The 18,144-nt window shown below is 49.6% G+C and overlaps 1 protein-coding gene across 3 annotated transcripts in view; it reads right to left on the minus strand.

Annotated features, from left to right (window-relative positions):
- LOC141159937 (uncharacterized) overlaps nt 1-18,144 on the minus strand; it is a 405,956-nt gene that overhangs the window by 151,950 nt on the left and 235,862 nt on the right. For all 3 annotated transcript variants that reach the window (XM_073645501.1, XM_073645499.1, XM_073645500.1), the window contains exon 2: nt 15,287-15,385. In XM_073645501.1, the coding sequence (XP_073501602.1) occupies nt 15,287-15,385 (99 nt within the window). The remainder of the gene's footprint in view (nt 1-15,286; nt 15,386-18,144) is intronic.

The raw sequence follows: 18,144 nt of genomic DNA on the forward strand, positions 1-18,144 counted from the left end.
CTTTGCCCTCTGGAGGTTCCTAGTGCGCCTTGGACGCATCTCACTATGGATTTTATTACTGATCTTCCTGTGTCCGAGGGTTTTACTGTCATCTGGGTGGTCGTGGACCGTTTTAGTAAGATGTGTCATTTGGTTCCATTCATTAAAGTTGCCCTGCGCCAAGACACTCGCTAAGGCGTTTGTTTAACTAGATTGTCAAGCTCCATGGCGTTCCCACGGATATTGTTTCTGATAGAGGACCTCAGTTTGTGGCTCGCTTTTTGTGTGCTTTTTGTGACAGGTTGGGAGTCCATTTGTCATTTTCGTCTGGTTATCATCCTGAGTCTAATGGACAGACTGTAAGAAAGAACCAGGATGTTGAACAGTTTTTGCGTTGTTTTGTGGCGGACAATCAAGAGGTGTGGTCGGAGTTTCTGCCTCTCGCAGAATTTGCTCTTAACAATCATACATCCTCCTCTGCTGGGTGTTCTCCTTTTTTTTGTTGTACTGGGAGACATCCGTTTTTGGTTCGTTTTCCAAATTGGGGTCGGAGGTGCCGGAGGAGGAGAATTTTTCCAGTGATTTGGAGAGAGTTTGGACTAAAGTACGTTGTAACCTTCAAGAGGCTAACAAAAAGTCCAAGAAATATTTTGACAGGAAACGTAAAGAGGTTTTGTTTACTGTGGGTGACATGGTTTGGTTGTCCTCGAAGAACCTGCGGTTGAGGATTCCCTCTGAAAAACTGGGTCCTAAGTTTGCGGGTCCATTTAAAGTGCTTTAGTTTGTTAACCCATCTGCTGTTAGGTTGGATGTCCCTACTTCCTGGAAGATTAATCCTGTGTTTCATGTTTCCTTGTTGAAAAAGGCTGACGTATCTGATAGGGACGCCACTGTCACAGTTCTTCCTGAGGTGGAAGACGGCAAATATGAAATTTCGCGTATCTTGAATTCTAGATGGCATAGAGGGAGATTACAGTATCTTGTCTCCTGGAAGGGTTTCGGTCCCGAAGACAACTCCTGGGTAAGGACGGGTGATGTCTCTGCTCCTAGGCTTGTTAAAGCTTTCCACAGGAGGTTTCCGGATAGGCCTGGGCCTGGAGGATCCGGAGGATCCTCATAAAAGAGGGGGTACTGTTAGAACCCTCCTGTTTGTTTTTTCTCTCTTGTGTTTTGCGGTCAAGTGACCATCTGCCTATATATTCCAGCTCCGCCCTTCTGGCCTTGCTGGACTTCAGTGTTGTTTGACTGTCTCTCTAGCCAGGTGCTTCGGTGCCTATCTCTGTCTAGTTCGCTTGGTCCTCTGGGACCTCTAGTACTTTTTGTCAGTTTGTCTTTTGTGCTCTGCAACAACTTCTGTTTAGGGGGTGTCCCATTTTTGTCCCAGTCCTTAGTTCATTTAGGGACCCCTCCAATAATTCTATAGGTCTTCGTTCAGACTAGCCGAGGACTAAGGCGGGTCTGTTCACAAAGAACAGGCAGCCCGCTACATCGTAAGGATTCAGCTTAGTCTTACTGTAGGGACAGCTTTCCCCTATCTTTCCTTAGTTTATGTTGCAGATCATAACACTGGGCAGCTGAGAAAGAAAAAGAGTATACAGACATTACAGCAGGGGATCACAGCTGATTCTTTCTTTGATGTAAAACATGACTTAAAAACAGGAAGTGAGATGTTTTACCTCACAGAAACAATCAGCTGTGATTCCCTGCTTTAATGTCAGTATACTCTTTTGCTGCCCAGGAGCTGTGGTATGATCAGACCATTTTCCTGCACAGTGAGACACATTCATCACACAGTACACAGCAGGTAAACATAAGATTATCTCAGCACAGGAACATTTTTTAACACATCCAATTGTAGAACTTATTTTTATTCCAAGATCTATTAATTAAAATGTACTTTGTTCATGGGAAAAACCCCTTTAAATGTAAGATTGTGATTAAAAGTGCAAGGAGGAGAGAAAAGCTGTGTGTCAGTATATGCATTGCTCTGCATTTATCCCAGTCAGTGAATACTGCCCAGTGCCTAGCATATATCCAGAGCAATGTGTGTGACAGTCTGCAGCTCTTATCTCACAGCACTGATAGCGTGGGGGGAGGTGGTAGAGCAGAGCTAGGTGTCATTATATACACCACTCTACATCTATCAAAGACACACAGATCCAGATCTGTTTTCCTTCCAATTATAATTGTAAGGTGTATGTAATGAAACACAGCTTTGCTCTCCTCCCATGACACCTACTGTGATTACAAGTGCAGGGGGAGGAGAGCAGAGCTGTCTGTCATTAAATACACCGCTCTGCATTATCTGTGATTATAAGTGTCAGAAAGTGAGTAGAGCTACCTAGATGAATAGTGGTGTATGTAATTGACGCGCCCCTGGGCCTGCTGTGTCGTGCGGCATCGCGCGCACGGGGGCTTACCCGGAGCCGGATCCGATGGGAGTAGTAGTCTCGTGGCGGTGACCCGGTCCGTGCCCAGGGAGTCAAACTGAGCGGCAGTCTTTAGCAGTAGATGTTAGAATGTTCGACTACGCCACCCGTTGAATGCGGCTATGAAGCCGCCGCTGCAGGACAGTCCACTGAGGCCGGTGGTACGGATGTGCAGCGTGGATGGTATAACCCCCAACGGAAGGGGTATGGCCTCAGGGCAGCAGATGTGGATGACAGTGGTGGTGATGGTGCAGCAAGGAAGCTCAGAGACGTGTGGTGCAGTTTCAAGGCTTTTACTCACAGGTGTTGCTCCGGTCACTTCGGCCAGCAGTGACCACCCGAGCCGTGCTGCGTCCACCAGGTGCGGGACTCGGCCAACCCCCAGGCAGTTCCAGAGCGTGGTCCTGAGCTCCCCTCTCTTCCTTCCTACAGGCCGTCCTCACCAGGGACCCACCTATGTCCGGCTCCCTCGGGTCTTTTGGTGGCGAAACCTTTCCCGGCTTCCCTGACCCTATGCGTGGTCTGCCTTCCTGGTGGATATGGTGAGGGGTCGCGCCAAAACTTGTCCACGACCTCCGGTTCCTGGCTAAGGATGATTAGCCTCTGCCAGTTTGGGATCCGGTACCCTTTTCTGCCAACCCTTCACCCTTCTGGTTTACTTCTCGGATCTCAGGGTTCCCTTTTGTCTTGTGTCTCTGGGCCTCTCTTCCTCCTTCTCTCCACTACAGGCCTGGCCCTGGAGCTGGGCCCAGCCGGAGCCACAGCTCCCTGTCAGCCCTCCTGGCTGAACTCTCTCTCAGAACAGACCCTGTCTCAAGATGGTGCCCACCTCTTATACTCCCGCTATGTGTGAGCCCAGGTGACTAGCACCCAATGGGCTCCTACCTCTATGCCCAGAGTCCCTCCCCTATCTGCCCCTACACTACTGGGATGTTCCTCCCCCCCTCCCACTCCAGCCAGGGACAGACGCTGTCGTACCTGCACATCTAACTGGTGGGAGTACCGTAGTTCTGTCCCCCGGAAATGGGATGAGTGTAGTGCATGCAGCAATCTGAGCTCAGTCCCACACTCCATCCTTACCCGGGAGTGGAATACCACACCTCTGGTTTGAGGTGCAATACCCCTGTAGCAGCCGAGTCCTCGGGGTGCTACATTCCCCCCTGGTAAACCACAGCACGTCCTCGGGCTGGAAAAGAGTAAAGACATTTAGACATACAAAATTTTTAAAGTACACACTAACATATAAAACATTATAAAAAACATTATCAGAAAATATAACGTTACGGGTAACTTCTTATATTATATAAAACTCTTTTATATAAAATGTTCTTGTTCTTCCGGCCACGGTGCAACTTGTGACCGGGTAAAGTGCAACAGTCACTAGAGAAAAACAGTTCTTTATAAAACCAAAAGGGGCGCCTGAAAAAGCGCAACTATTTACAGGATATGGCCGCTCTCAGTCCTCGGCCAGTGGGGATAAGGGATGGCTGCTCACAGTCCTCAGCCTGTGGGGATAAGGAATGGCTGCTCACAGTCCTCAGCCTGTGGGGATAGGGAATGGCTGCTCACAGTCCTCAGCCTGTGGGGATAGGGGCACACGGGGAACAATTCACACTAGTCCCAACGGGGAACACACTTTAATTAGCAGTATGACAAGTACCCTTACGGGTAACTATTTACAGTACTTTATTTGGGCTACTTCCCTTCAGTAGCAGTGTCTTCTCCTTGGCTCCTCCTGAGGATAGTCTTCAGACCCCTCCGGGTCCTCTTGTTCCTCCTCATACCGCAGCTCTTCCTCCGTCAGCAGGTGCACATGAAGGGCGTATGGTCCTTTTGCACACTGATGCCGGGTGAAGGTGACCTCGTCACCCAGGTAAAGGTCACGTCCACGGTGTCCCTCTGGCAGATGGGACTCGACATCCCTGCGGGTAACAAAGACGTCGCCGGGGGTTCTGTGATCCCTGATAAAGCCCCAACCGTGCTCCAGTTGGAACTTGATTACAGTCCCGGTGGCGCGGGGACCGTGGGCTGCACGGGGGTTTCGCCGGGTCCGGCTTTTCTGATCCGCACTTTGGACCTGCAGCCGCTCCTCGCGGACCCGCCTCTCTCGCCGTTCTTTGTTGAAGACCTCTAGTTGTTGTCGGCAGCACTCCGCATGCTGGGCTGCGGCCGCCCGGGTCTCTTGGGTGAACCCCATGAGGTTTTCACCGGTGGGGTCCCATGCGAACTGCGCCTCCTCCAACGCGAGTGGGGTGATCTTGGCGGGCGCCGGAGCCGGGATCAGGGGCTCACACAGGGGCCTTTCCTTCCGGAGTCGGGGACTGAGGTACTCCGGTGGCCATTCAAAGGGCTGCCCATCCGGGCAAGTATGCTGTGCGAACAGGTCTTCACCTAAGGGCAGCACTGTGGAGGTCGAGGGCGCGGTGGTGGTAGCGGCGCCCGGATTCACCAGGCCTTGCGACCAGGCCGGTGCCACTCTAAAGGTGAAGGGCACTGTGGATACGGCGGCGCCCGGGGGTACTCGGCCTTGCGACCAGGCCGGTGGCGTTTCCTGCTTGGCCGTGCTCTGGATTAAGGCGCGTGACGTCACAAGGGGCGTGGCCGCGGCTCCTGCCGCTTGAGGCCTAGTTTGGAGCGGTGGCGGTGCAGCAACGGGCTCGGTAAGGGGGATTTTGGGCTCTGCAACGGGGAGCTGGGGCAGGCTCACGGCTACTAGGCCTGGGGTGGTGACGTCCCCTTTACCTGCTTCCATCTCTTCAGCTCCTTCCACGGCGTCGTCTCCGGCCTTCGTCCCTCCTGCACCATCCTCAGAGGCAGACAGACTCCTCGTCCCGGGTGGCGTCCTTTGCTGGCGGGTTCCAGCCTGCAGGGCCATTTCTCTGCTCCACTCGGCCAGCACTTCTTGCTGCACTCGGGCCATCTTCCGAGTCAAGCCCTCCAGCGCGGTCTGTGCATGCTCCCAATCTTTGGGGAGCTGTGCCAGGATCTCCACCAGGCCTTCTGGGGTGGCGGCCTGCAACAGGCTCCTGACCAGAGGGTCGGTGCTGCCTGACTCTCCCTCCATCTCCGGGTGCGATCTTTCCAGACTCCTCCAGGCTGCACCCATCCTCTCTCTTTTGTTCTTGATCCGCCCATACTGAGGGTGGTCCCGGGGCCACTTGGTGATTGTCAGTTCCAGGGGCAGACCCCTCGCTCTGATGGACATTTCTATCATTGCAGTCTCTGCTGGTGGGGGCGGTCTCCGTTTTTGGCGCTCTTCTGGGACCAGGCCCACGATGGGAGGTGGTCTCTTGCCACCCTCTGGCACGCCCATAATGGCGTCCGCTCTGCCAGGGCGGGAAATCGTCTCAGATGGCGGGAATCGTCTCCTAATGGCGGGAAACTCCGTGGATGGCGGGAAAAGGCTGCAGATGGCGGGCAAGCAGCGGGAAACGACCCGAGATGGCGTCCGATGGCGGGGACCCTCTGGAATTGGCGGGAGACTTCTTCTTACGGTACATATAAGCTTTTCTTCAGGCACGCAGTACCCGGTAGTTGCGGGCACGAAATCCTGCCGACTACGCCAAAGTTGACGCGCCCCTGGGCCTGCTGTGTCGTGCGGCATCGTGCGCACGGGGGCTTACCCGGAGCCGGATCCGATGGGAGTAGTAGTCACGTGGCGGTGACCCGGTCCGTGCCCAGGGAGTCAAACTGAGCGGCAGTCTTTAGCAGTAGATGTTAGAATGTTCGACTACGCCACCCGTTGAATGCGGCTATGAAGCCGCCGCTGCAGGACAGTCCACTGAGGCCGGTGGTACGGATGTGCAGCGTGGATGGTATAACCCCCAACGGAAGGGGTATGGCCTCAGGGCAGCAGATGTGGATGACAGTGGTGGTGATGGTGCAGCAAGGAAGCTCAGAGACGTGTGGTGCAGTTTCAAGGCTTTTACTCACAGGTGTTGCTCCGGTCACTTCGGCCAGCAGTGACCACCCGAGCCGTGCTGCGTCCACCAGGTGCGGGACTCGGCCAACCCCCAGGCAGTTCCAGAGCGTGGTCCTGAGCTCCCCTCTCTTCCTTCCTACAGGCCGTCCTCACCAGGGACCCACCTATGTCCGGCTCCCTCGGGTCTTTTGGTGGCGAAACCTTTCCCGGCTTCCCTGACCCTATGCGTGGTCTGCCTTCCTGGTGGATATGGTGAGGGGTCGCGCCAAAACTTGTCCACGACCTCCGGTTCCTGGCTAAGGATGATTAGCCTCTGCCAGTTTGGGATCTGGTACCCTTTTCTGCCAACCCTTCACCCTTCTGGTTTACTTCTCGGATCTCAGGGTTCCCTTTTGTCTTGTGTCTCTGGGCCTCTCTTCCTCCTTCTCTCCACTACAGGCCTGGCCCTGGAGCTGGGCCCAGCCGGAGCCACAGCTCCCTGTCAGCCCTCCTGGCTGAACTCTCTCTCAGAACAGACCCTGTCTCAAGATGGTGCCCACCTCTTATACTCCCGCTATGTGTGAGCCCAGGTGACTAGCACCCAATGGGCTCCTACCTCTATGCCCAGAGTCCCTCCCCTATCTGCCCCTACACTACTGGGATGTTCCTCCCCCCCTCCCACTCCAGCCAGGGACAGACGCTGTCGTACCTGCACATCTAACTGGTGGGAGTACCGTAGTTCTGTCCCCCGGAAATGGGATGAGTGTAGTGCATGCAGCAATCTGAGCTCAGTCCCACACTCCATCCTTACCCGGGAGTGGAATACCACACCTCTGGTTTGAGGTGCAATACCCCTGTAGCAGCCGAGTCCTCGGGGTGCTACATAATAATAACACATAGCTCTGCTCTCCTCCTCCATCCACCACACTAACAAAAGAGTTCAGCAGCACTCTGCATACGCTAAGATGTATGCAAGCATTGAATATCTAGAATTTAAACTGCATTACAAAATATACTTATAAAATGAAGGTTCTTAACACAAAAAAGGGCCAATTCATGTTTGCCCACTAGCCATAACAAGGCAACCTCTCTCTGGTAGGACCCTTAAACTAATACTTATCAAACGTGCCTCTCAAAGCCTACAAATTTAAAGGGCAAGTAGGATCCAGCACTAATTAAAACAACCATAGGCAGATGAGAAGAGCTCAGCCAAATATGGAGGCAGTCACCACTGTGAGGCAGTGACTGGGATCGTATACGAGGGACGTTATATATCCCCCAGAATGTTTACAGAGACCTATTAAACCCGTTGGAGTGCATTGCAGTCACAAACACAGCTGCGGCTGCAATGCAGGAATGAAGGTGAGCATTGACCTGGTCATGCTATCTGGCTAAGGAAGATTAAGTAAAACCCGGCAGGGCCTTCATTTCTTGAAGGAGGCTACAGAAAGGCAGTGGGGCGACCTCCTCCCTCCAACCCAGGTTTTTCAGTGGCTCTTGCCACAGGTCCTTTAAAAACGCTGCATTAAGGGTTAGTGTTGTTCAGTGTTGGGACCTGCTAGGAGCATAGCAGGAAAGCTCGGCGGGACTATGAGTAGCTGAACCCACGCCTGGGAAGGCTCTGCACCCGTCAGGCTCTGAGCGGCCGGCGCGGCCGTTGTCCCCGACAACCGTTGTTTATGGACCTGTGTTAACCCGGCTGCGAACCGGAGGACTGTCTATTTTACCTGTGAGTTGCTGAATAAAAGCTGCTTATATTGGACTTGCTTGGGTCACTGCCTCATACCCCACAAGCTGCATGACCACAATCCAGCCTGCCACCTTTCAGCCCAACCCCGTGGACAAAATGGAGGAGCTGTTAAGGCAATTGGTCCTCATGCAGCGGCAGCAGCAGGAGCAGTTCAAGCAGCAGCACACCAATGAGCTGATCGTGCAGCAGCTCACAGCTCTGCGGGAGATGCCGACGGCACCAGCCCCGGAATGTCGAGAGGCCCGGGTCAAGGTTTGCTCAGCATTGAGGAAGATGGGATCGGAGGACGACGTGAAATCCTTCATTACCATCTATGAACGCACAGCAGAGCGGCAAAACCTACCAGCTGGCCAATGGGCGGAAGTGGTGGCTCTGTTTTTGGTCTGCGATGCCCAGAAGGCCTACTTCGACCTCAGTTGGGAGGACGCCCAGGACTACCAGAGGCTCAAAGGTGAGATCCTTGCCCGTTTGGGGATCAATACATACATGAGGGCTCAGGGCGTATTTTCATGGGCCTTTGTGGAAAGGTGGCTCCAGCCTGAGACTTTGACTCCAGCCCAGATGGTGGAGAGGGTGGTGGTCGACCGGCTGGTGATGACTCTGTCGGCCGCTATACAATGTTAGGTGGGTCAAGAGGACCCCGGCACCCTCGACCAGGTGGTCAGCCTGATCGAGCGGTACTTGGCCACTCAGGACTTTATACGAGACTCTGCCCCCTCGCGGCTGTCACGCCGGACCCAGCCAAACCAGGAACCGGGAAAGGGGTCGCTTCCCTCTGCTGAGGACAGTCAGCACCATACATGTGCTGATGGGATACCCCAGAGTGAAAGTGGCAGGAGACTGGTTCCCTCCCAAACGGTCATAAGAACTAACAGTACCTCCACCATTAGCTGCAGTCGTGTCAGGGGCCCGGGACATGTGTTTTCTAACTGCCCCCTGACTACAGAGCCCATGGACTGCGGGTATAACCGCCGGGTCTCAATGTACGCCCAGACCATCTGCACTGCGAGTGCCGACCCCCCGGACAATGAACCCCAACTGTGCCAGGTACCGGTTAATGGGTACCCCACGGAGGCCCTCCTAGACTCAGGGAGCCTAGTGACTTTGGTACATGGGTCGCTGGTGGCAGGAAACAGCCCCAGTGGATGGACAGTCGGGGTTGTGTGTATCCATGGGGACCGCCGAGATTACTCAACCGCGGAGGTAGTTTTGTCCACGCCGTGTGGGGACATGAAACATGTGGTGGGGGTGGTAAAAACTCTTCCTTATGGAACTGTGTTGGGAAGAGACTTGCCCCTGTTCTGGACTCTGTGGAAAAACAAAATCCACTCTCCCCCGGTAAAATTTATTACAGGCACTGTACCCGAAGAACCCGAGTCAGGAGTACCTGCCGTAGGGGTGTCCAACCTAGGGACAGAGTGTGACCCCAGTAGGTTTCCCCTAGAGGTGCTTGCAGGAGAAGTCGAGGAGACCCCATCGATCCCCGAGCTGGAAGTGTCCCAGGGCACGTTTGGGACAGCTCAGCTACAGGATCCCACCCTGACTCGGGCACGGGAAAGGGTGTGAGAGGTAAATGGCGTCGCTCAACAGCCCGGTGCAGATACTGTGTTTCCGCACATGGTGGTCAATGATGAGTTGCTCTATAGGGTAGACAAAATCAGGGACGAGGTCGTGGAACAGTTAGTGGTACCTCAGTCGTACAGTCGGCCGGTTCTGGAGATGGCACACACACACCTGCTGGGTGGACACTTAGGGGTTAAAAAGATGCAAGAGCGTATCTTGCAGTGGTTCTTTTGGCCTAGGATTTACGCGTAGGTCCAAAAGTACTGCGAATCCTGCCCCGAATTTCAGCTGACCACACCCACCGCAAGTTTACGTAGCCCATTGGTACCTCTGCCAGTGATAGAGGTACCTTTTGAACGGATTGCAATGGACTTGGTAGGACCCATTGTAAAATCCGCTCGTGGCCACCAACATATACTTGTGGTCGTCGACTATGCCACCCGGTACCCGGAGGCTATACCGCTACGCCACACCTCGGCGAAACTGATTGCACGGGAGCTGTTTGCCATGTTCTGTCACCTTGGGCTACCTAAGGAGATCCTGACGGATCAAGGGACCCCTTTTATGTCCAAGGTGACGAGGGAACTGTGCAAACTGCTAAAAATAAAACAATTTCGCACCTCGGTGTACCACTCTCAAACCGGCGGGCTAGTAGAACGGTTCAATAAAACCCTCAAGTCCATGTTAAAAAAGGTGGTTTCTAAGGATGGAAGGGATTGGGACATATGCTACCCTATTTGATGTTCGCAGTCTGTGAGGTATCCCAGGCTTCCACAGGGTTCTCTCCCTTTGAGTTATTGTACGGCAGACACCCTAGGGGTCTGTTAGACGTAGCCAAAGAGACGTGGGAACAAGAGCCGACTCCACATAGGAGTATAATTGAACACGTGGCTAGTATGCAGGACCGGATTGTGGCGGTCATGCCCATCATGAAAGAACATCTGTTAGATGCCCAGGCAGCACAGAGGCGCACATATAATAAAAGAGTCACAGTCAGGTCTTTTAACAAGGGCGATCGGGTGTTAGTACTTGTACCCACAGCCGAGAGTAAGCTCATGGCCAAGTGGCAAGGGCCATATGAAATTCGAGAAAAGGTGGGGGAGGTAAATTACTGGGTGTATCAGCCCGGAAGGAGGAAACCTGAGCAGCTTTATCATGTAAACCTGCTAAACCTTGGAAAGATCGAAAGTGTTTAGCTACAGATGTCACTTTAGGCATGCCATCAGAGAGTTCTCTACCTTCAGCCAGGGATGCGTCCAGGAGAGAGGTCAAGATAAGTGATGCTCTCACTAAACAGCAGCGACGGTTGGCTCGCTCGCTGGTGCAGTAGAATACCGACGTGTTCTCAGAGCTACCGTGTAAGACTACGGTTCTCCAACATGACATTGTCACTGAACCTGAGGTAAGGGTACGAATGAGACCATACCGGGTACCTGAAGACCGGGGGCAAGCCATCAAGGCTGAGGTAAAACAAATGCTCCAGTTAGGCGTCATCGAGGAATCACGGAGTGAGTGGGCTAGCCCCATCGTACTTATCCCGAAACCAGACGGATCGTTACGCTTCTGTAATGATTTCCAGAAATTAAATGAAGTATCGAAGTAAGACCTTTATCCAATGCCCAGGGTGGATGAGCTCATTGAGAGACTGGGGCAGGCCCAGTACTTTACCACGCTCGATCTCACCGAGGGTTACTGGTAGGTACCTCTCTCGAAATCGGCGAAGGAAAAGACCGCCTTCATAACTCCGGAGGGTCTATATCACTATGTGGTCTTACCTTTTGGGTTACATGGGACCCTGGCTACATTCCAGAGGCTGATGGACATAGTGCTCAAGCCCCATCAGGAGTACGCGTCCGAGTATCTAGATGATATCATCATCTTTAGCACCGTCTGGCATACGCACCTATCCCAGGTACAAGCGGTGCTGGATTCTCTCAGAGTCACGGGGTTAAAGGCAAACCCAAAAAAATGTGCAATAGGGCAAGAAGAAGCCCGATATTTGGGGTATTTGATTGGCCGAGGAGTTATCAAGCCCCAAATCAATAAAGTTGAGGCCATTAAAAACTGGCCTAAACCATCAAGTACAAAGCAGGTGAGGGCATTCCTTGGCATCCTTGGGTATTACCGCTGGTTTGTACCTAATTTTGCTGGGAGAACGGCGGCCCTGACTGATCTCTTGAAAGGAAAAAAATCGTTAATGGTTCGGTGGAACCCTCAGGCAGAAGAAGCATTTTAGTCCATGTAGATAGCCGGTCCTCATCAGGCCCAACTTCAAGGAAACCTTCATTGTACAGACAGATGGTAGGCCTAGGGGCGGTATTGTCACAAAAAGTGAATGGTGAAGAGCACCCGGTCACCTACTTGAGTAGAAAGCTTACTCCGGCAGAGAAAAATTCTAGTGTGGTAGAGAAGGAGTGTTTGGCTATTAAGTGGGCCTTGGAATCGCTATGTTATTATTTGCTCGGGCGTCAGTTCCGCTTGGTGACGGACCACTCACCCTTGGTATGGATGAGGAACGCCAAGGAGAGGAATGCGCGAGTCACCAGGTGGTTTCTGTCACTGCAAAATTTCAGTTTTTCTGTAGAACATCGTGCTGGGAAGTCGCAGGCAAATGCGGATGCCCTGTCCCGGGCACCCTGTATGGTGACAAATGTTCAAACCCACAACTTTGCACAGAGGGGGGGGATATGTGAGGCAGTGACTGGGATCATTTACGAGGGACGTTATATATCCCCCAGAATGTGTACAGAAACCTATTAAACGCAGTCACAACTGCGGCTGCAATGCAGGAATGAAGGTGAGCATTGACCTGGTCAGGCTATCTGGCTATGGCAGATTAAGTAAAACCCGGCAGGGCCTTCATTTCTTGGAGGAGGCTACAGAAAGGCAGTGGGGCGGCCTCCTCCCTCCAACCCAGGTTTTTCAGTGGCTCTTGCCACAGGTCCTTTAAAAACCCTGCATTAAGGGTTAGTGTTGTTCAGTGTTGGGACCTGTTAGGAGCATAGCAGGAAAGCTCGGCGGGCCTGTGAGTAGCTGAACCCACGTCTGGGAAGGCTCTGCACCCGTCAGGCTCTGAGCAGCCGGCGCCGCCATTGCCCCCGGCAACCGTTGTTTATGGACCTGTGTTAACCCGGCTGCAAACCGGAGGACTGTCTATTTTACCTGTGAGTTGCTGAATAAAAGCTGCTTATATTGGACTTGCTTGGGTCACTGCCTCAGTTACTGCACGGTGTGAACACCGCCGCCTTACACCATGTACAATAGTATAGCATGTGTAATGACACACAGTGTTATGAACGTGACACACTCACACACGGGTAACAGGAATAAGGAAGACCTATTACAGAGAGAAGCCGTACCCACACCCTACTGGTCCCTGAACAGACTAGACAATTCCTAACCGCACAATTAAAAACACCACTTCGGACCTGACTCCCTAAAAGGCAGTCAAAAGGTTTCTTATATGTCCTGAGGAACAAGAGGGGAGGCCGCTACACACTGCTAACAAGGGAAAAGGAAAATGTGTAGGTGGACACTAAGACCCAGGGTGAGAAAACTTAAAGCACGTTCATAAAGAGGAGAGAGGGAAAACTAAGGTGAACAAAAAATAAATAAAACAAGAATAACCTCCCAGAACCCTAACTGCGGTCAAAGGAAAAGGTGCTGGGAAGGTATACAAACAGGCATTCAGCAGGAATACAAATGGTGTTTGCCTAGCAGGGAAAATCCCATAACTGAAGGGCTGGAACTCAAATCCACCTAGAAGTATATCTAGCAAGGAAGTGCAGTGAAGGGATAATATATAAAGCCCAACCCAGAATGTGATAGGTCAAACCAAAATGGTAAAATGGAAAACACCTGCAGAAGAGTAAACCTGAAGAAGGGAGAAGAAAGACAATAGGAACAATCAGCACTTGGACAGGGAAGAAATGCGCAATAGCCCAGCAGACAGAAGAACTAACCACAAAGCAACAGGTCACCATATCGAATCCCCAAACTGAGCCATGAGACACAGCTCTTCTCTCCTCCCAATATCACACAGATCTTACTGCTGACACCTATTGTGATTACAGGTACAGGGGAGGAAAGCAGAGATGTCTATCATTACATTCACCAGCTTGTATTATCTCTTATTACAAGTGGCAGAACGAGAGCAGAGCTGTGTGTCTGGGATAGATGCAGAGCTGTGTATGTAAAAACACACAGCTCTGCCCTCCTCTTTCCTCACAATGTCAGTGCAGTGAGATGAGAACTGCGGAGTGTCATTTAGGCTGTGTGCCCACTATGCTTTTTTCAAGCGGAATTTCCGCAGCGAAAACGCTTAAAAAACGCTTGGTAATACGTGCCCCATGGTCCCCAATGATAATCCGCATGTGCTGTGCACATGCTGTGGAAATTTCCGCTGCGGATTATTATTGCGGAAAAATACGCAGCATGTCCATTAATTTTGCGGACACACAGCGTAATTGCCGCCATTGACTTGCATTGAAATGCATAATGTCCGCATGAGCACATTTTCACACACGGATATTAAGCGATTCAACGTGTGGATGGTACCCGGGTCTGGAGAAGAGGAGACTCTCCTCCAGACCCGGGTACCATAGTACCTGTAAAAAAAAGAATTTAAAATAAAAAATAAAGATTATACTTACCTTCCGATGTCCCCTGGTGTTTTCTCTGCTTCGTCCGGTCTGTTGTATGGGTCACGGTGGTGTGAAGGACCTGCCATGACGTCATTTAGTCATGTGACTAATATGCAGCATTTCTGCATCATGGGCACTTAGCCTTACACTGCTCCTTCATATATTCCAGATACCAAGGCATCATTCCGCAAGATGCAAAGCGGTGTATTTAACGACACACAGCTCTGCTCTCCTCCTCCCCCACAATGTCAGTGCTGTAAGATGAGAACTGCAGAGTGTCATATACAGTGCTCCTTCATATATTCCAGATCCCACAGCATCATTCTCCAAGCTTGGGATAGATGCATAGCAGTGCATGTAATGACACACAGCTCTGCTCTCCTACCGGTACTTTTAATCACAGTAGGTGCCCACAGAAAGATCTGTGTGACCTGGTTAGACAAATCGGTTTTACCATATCACACAGTGAAAGCCTAGGATGCAATTTCTTTTTTCTCCTGCATAATGCTGCCTGCTTATGGTTGATCAACGTCATTCAGGGGAAATAGTAAATACCCCCAGAAATGAATCTCTGCTGACCCCACCTCTTGACTGAAGTAAAAATTAACATGTGAAATTTGCAAGCTAATATTCTGGAATGGAGATGAGAAATAAAAAAAAATATGTTTCAGTTACTTTATCATGATGTGGCCAATTTTGCATGTAAAAAATTAGGAAAAGTCCTTTTTAAAGACTGATCAAAGATTCCAAAATTAGCAGCTGGTATGATAGCATTAAAACTAAGTAATAGTAGGGCAATAGAAGGGTTAGGCAAAGAGGGGGAAAAGATGCAAGAAGGTTTAACTTTCTAAGCATCTAATATTAAATAAAATAATCATAATCTAACTTTTTCTAGACTAGCTGCCGGTGATGGTTTTAGCCCTGTGGACTCCATTCCAAAATTTCATCCCATAATCCCTGCAATTTTGTTAATGTAGTTTATATAAGAGAGAAATCACCACACAGAAACAATTATAATTACCTTTGACATCTGCAATGATGGGAGGCCAAGTGACTGCTGGAGGGCTTGTATCCTACTATTATACCTTGACCAACTCTGAATTAAATTAATTTCATCCATCTATAAAAGAATATTAATATTATTAGTTCCCTGTTACATTTTACATATCATGTGTGATAGAATTCAACATCTTCATTTTCTTAACTCCTTTACCACCTTGGGATTTTCTGTTTTTGCGTTTTTGCTTTTTGCTCCCTTTATTCCCAGAGCCATAACTTTTTTATTTTTCCAGCAATATGGCCATGTGAGGGCTTGTTTTTTGCAGGACAAATTGTACTTTTGAGCAACACCATTAATTTTAACATATTGTGTACTGGAAAACAGGAAAAAAATTCCATGTGCGCTGACATTGCAAAAAACTGCAATTCCACAATTGTTTTTTGTGTTTTTTATTTACCATGTTCACTAAATGCTAAAACTGACCTGGCAATAAGATTCTCCAGGTTCTTATGAGTTTGTAGATACCAAACATGTATAGGTTCTTTTCTATTTATGTGACGAAAAAAAATGCAAAATTTGTAAACAAAAAAGTTGCCATTTTCTGAGACCTGTAGCATCTCCATTTTTCAGGATCTGGGGCAGGGTGAGGGCTTATTTATTGCATGCCGAGTTGACCTTTATATTGATACCATTTTTGGAAAGATACAATGTTTTGATTGCCCGTTATTGCATTTAATTGCAATGTTGCAGCGACCAAAAAAACGTAATTCTGATGTTTAGATTTTTTTTCTTGTTACACCATTTACCAATCGAATTAATCCTTTTTATGTATTGACAGATCAGGCGATTATGAACGCAGTGATACCAAATATGTGTGTTTTTGATATTTTTTTATTGTTTTGTTTTGAATAGGGCAAAAGGGGGGTGATTTGAACTTTTATATTTTTTTATATTTTTAAAAACATTTTTTTTACACTGTTTTCTACCTTCAATAGTCTCCGTAGCATAATATGTGCTACACATAGCAAGGCTTCAGCTTTAGCCCTGCTAAGTGTAGCAAAAATGATCACCTGCTATGAGTGCCGGCCACTGGGCGGCGCTCATAGCAGATCGGCAATGACAAACACGGGGTTCTCCTGCAGACCCCCAGTTGTCATGCCAACGCATTGACGCTCCGCGATCATGTGACAGGGGCGCCGATGGGTGGAGCTAGTGACAGGCTTCCGGCGTGGGCATGTTAAATGCCGCTGTCAGAGATTGACAGCGGCATTTAACAAGTTAACAGCCACGGGTGGATTGTGATTCTATTAGGGGCACATGGTAGGTGATCAGATCAGCTGTTATGTGCCTGAAAAGATGCAAGCTCAGCGTCGGAACCCATATCAAAGAGGGAGAGGCGATCTATGACGTATAGATACGTCATAGGTCGTAAAGGGATTAAAGGGGTTGTCCACTACTAGAATGAACCCTTCTCAATCTGAATGTTTGCCCTGTTAAAATAAAAACACTCATACTCACCTCCCAAGCCGGCGCTGTTCCAACGGTGTTGACACTCGCTTTCCTGGGACTCACGTGAGGTTGTTATGTCACATAAGCCCTGCGCGTCACTGTTCCCGCCTTCATGCGTATAAGTAATCAAGAGGAAGTGAGAGCTGCGGCCGGCAAAAACGCTGAAATTGACATCCTGCAGGTTTAAATCTGCACTAAATCTGCAAGTCACAAATAAGCAACGTGTGCATGAGACTTCAGGATTCTCATTCATTTTGCTGGCATCAGGAATCCCTTCAACTTTTGTGACAAATCCGAGCGGGAAAAATGCAATGCTAAGGCCCCTTTCACAGGTCAGTGTTTCTGGTCGGTGTGGCGTCATTTTTCACACGTTCTGGAGACACTTACACACTCTCACCCATTATAATCTATGGGGCCGCCGACATGTCCATATTTTCACACGAAACAAAGAAAATGACGGCACTTCCACTACAAAAACTAGGTGTGAACAGGTGCTTACTAAGAGCAGCTACCTCCATATATAATGAACAAATAAAGTAGCACACTGTAACACTGAGTATATAGATGTGAAATATGAAATATGAATAGCATAACTGCTGTAAAAAATAGAAATGAAAAATGTTTTGAAAAAATTTTTTTAGCGCATGAAATATGAAGTATGGAAAATGAATAGCATTACTGCTGTAAATAAATGAGAAATCTTAGCGCATAAATTGGCCAATTCATGTGTACCTGACAGCCGCGGTAAGGCGTTTCTCGATGTCAGGACCTACCAATGTGAATACCTCTCTAAGAGACCTCCGTCTGCTTATGTGTGGGAAAGACAGATCCTAATGCATTTAAAACCACCTGCGGCATGGGGGTGGGGGTGGAGTGCTCTGTCAACGCTAAATCTAGTAACAAAGAAAATGACGGCACTTCCACTACAAAAACTAGGTGTGAACAGGTGCTTACTAAGAGCAGCTACCTCCATATATAATGAACAAATAAAGTAGCACACTGTAACACTGAGTATATAGATGTGAAATATGAAATATGAATAGCATAACTGCTGTAAAAAATAGAAATGAAAAATGTTTTGAAAAAATTTTTTTAGCGCATGAAATATGAAGTATGGAAAATGAATAGCATTACTGCTGTAAATAAATGAGAAATCTTAGCACATAAATTGGCCAATTCATGTGTACCTGACAGCCGCGGAAAGGCGTTTCTCGATATCAGGACCTACCAATGTGAATACCTCTCTAAGAGACCTCCGTCTGCTTATGTGTGGGAAAGACAGATCCTGATGCATTTAAAACCACCTGCGGCATGGGGGTGGGGGTGGAGTGCTCTGTCAACGCTAAATCTAGTAACAAAGAAAATGATGG

The sequence above is a fragment of the Phyllobates terribilis genome, unplaced genomic scaffold (assembly GCF_046119375.1).
Source record: "Phyllobates terribilis strain yellow unplaced genomic scaffold, ASM4611937v1 Scaffold_1__5_contigs__length_1240528914, whole genome shotgun sequence".
NCBI classification, from domain to species: domain Eukaryota; kingdom Metazoa; phylum Chordata; class Amphibia; order Anura; family Dendrobatidae; genus Phyllobates; species Phyllobates terribilis.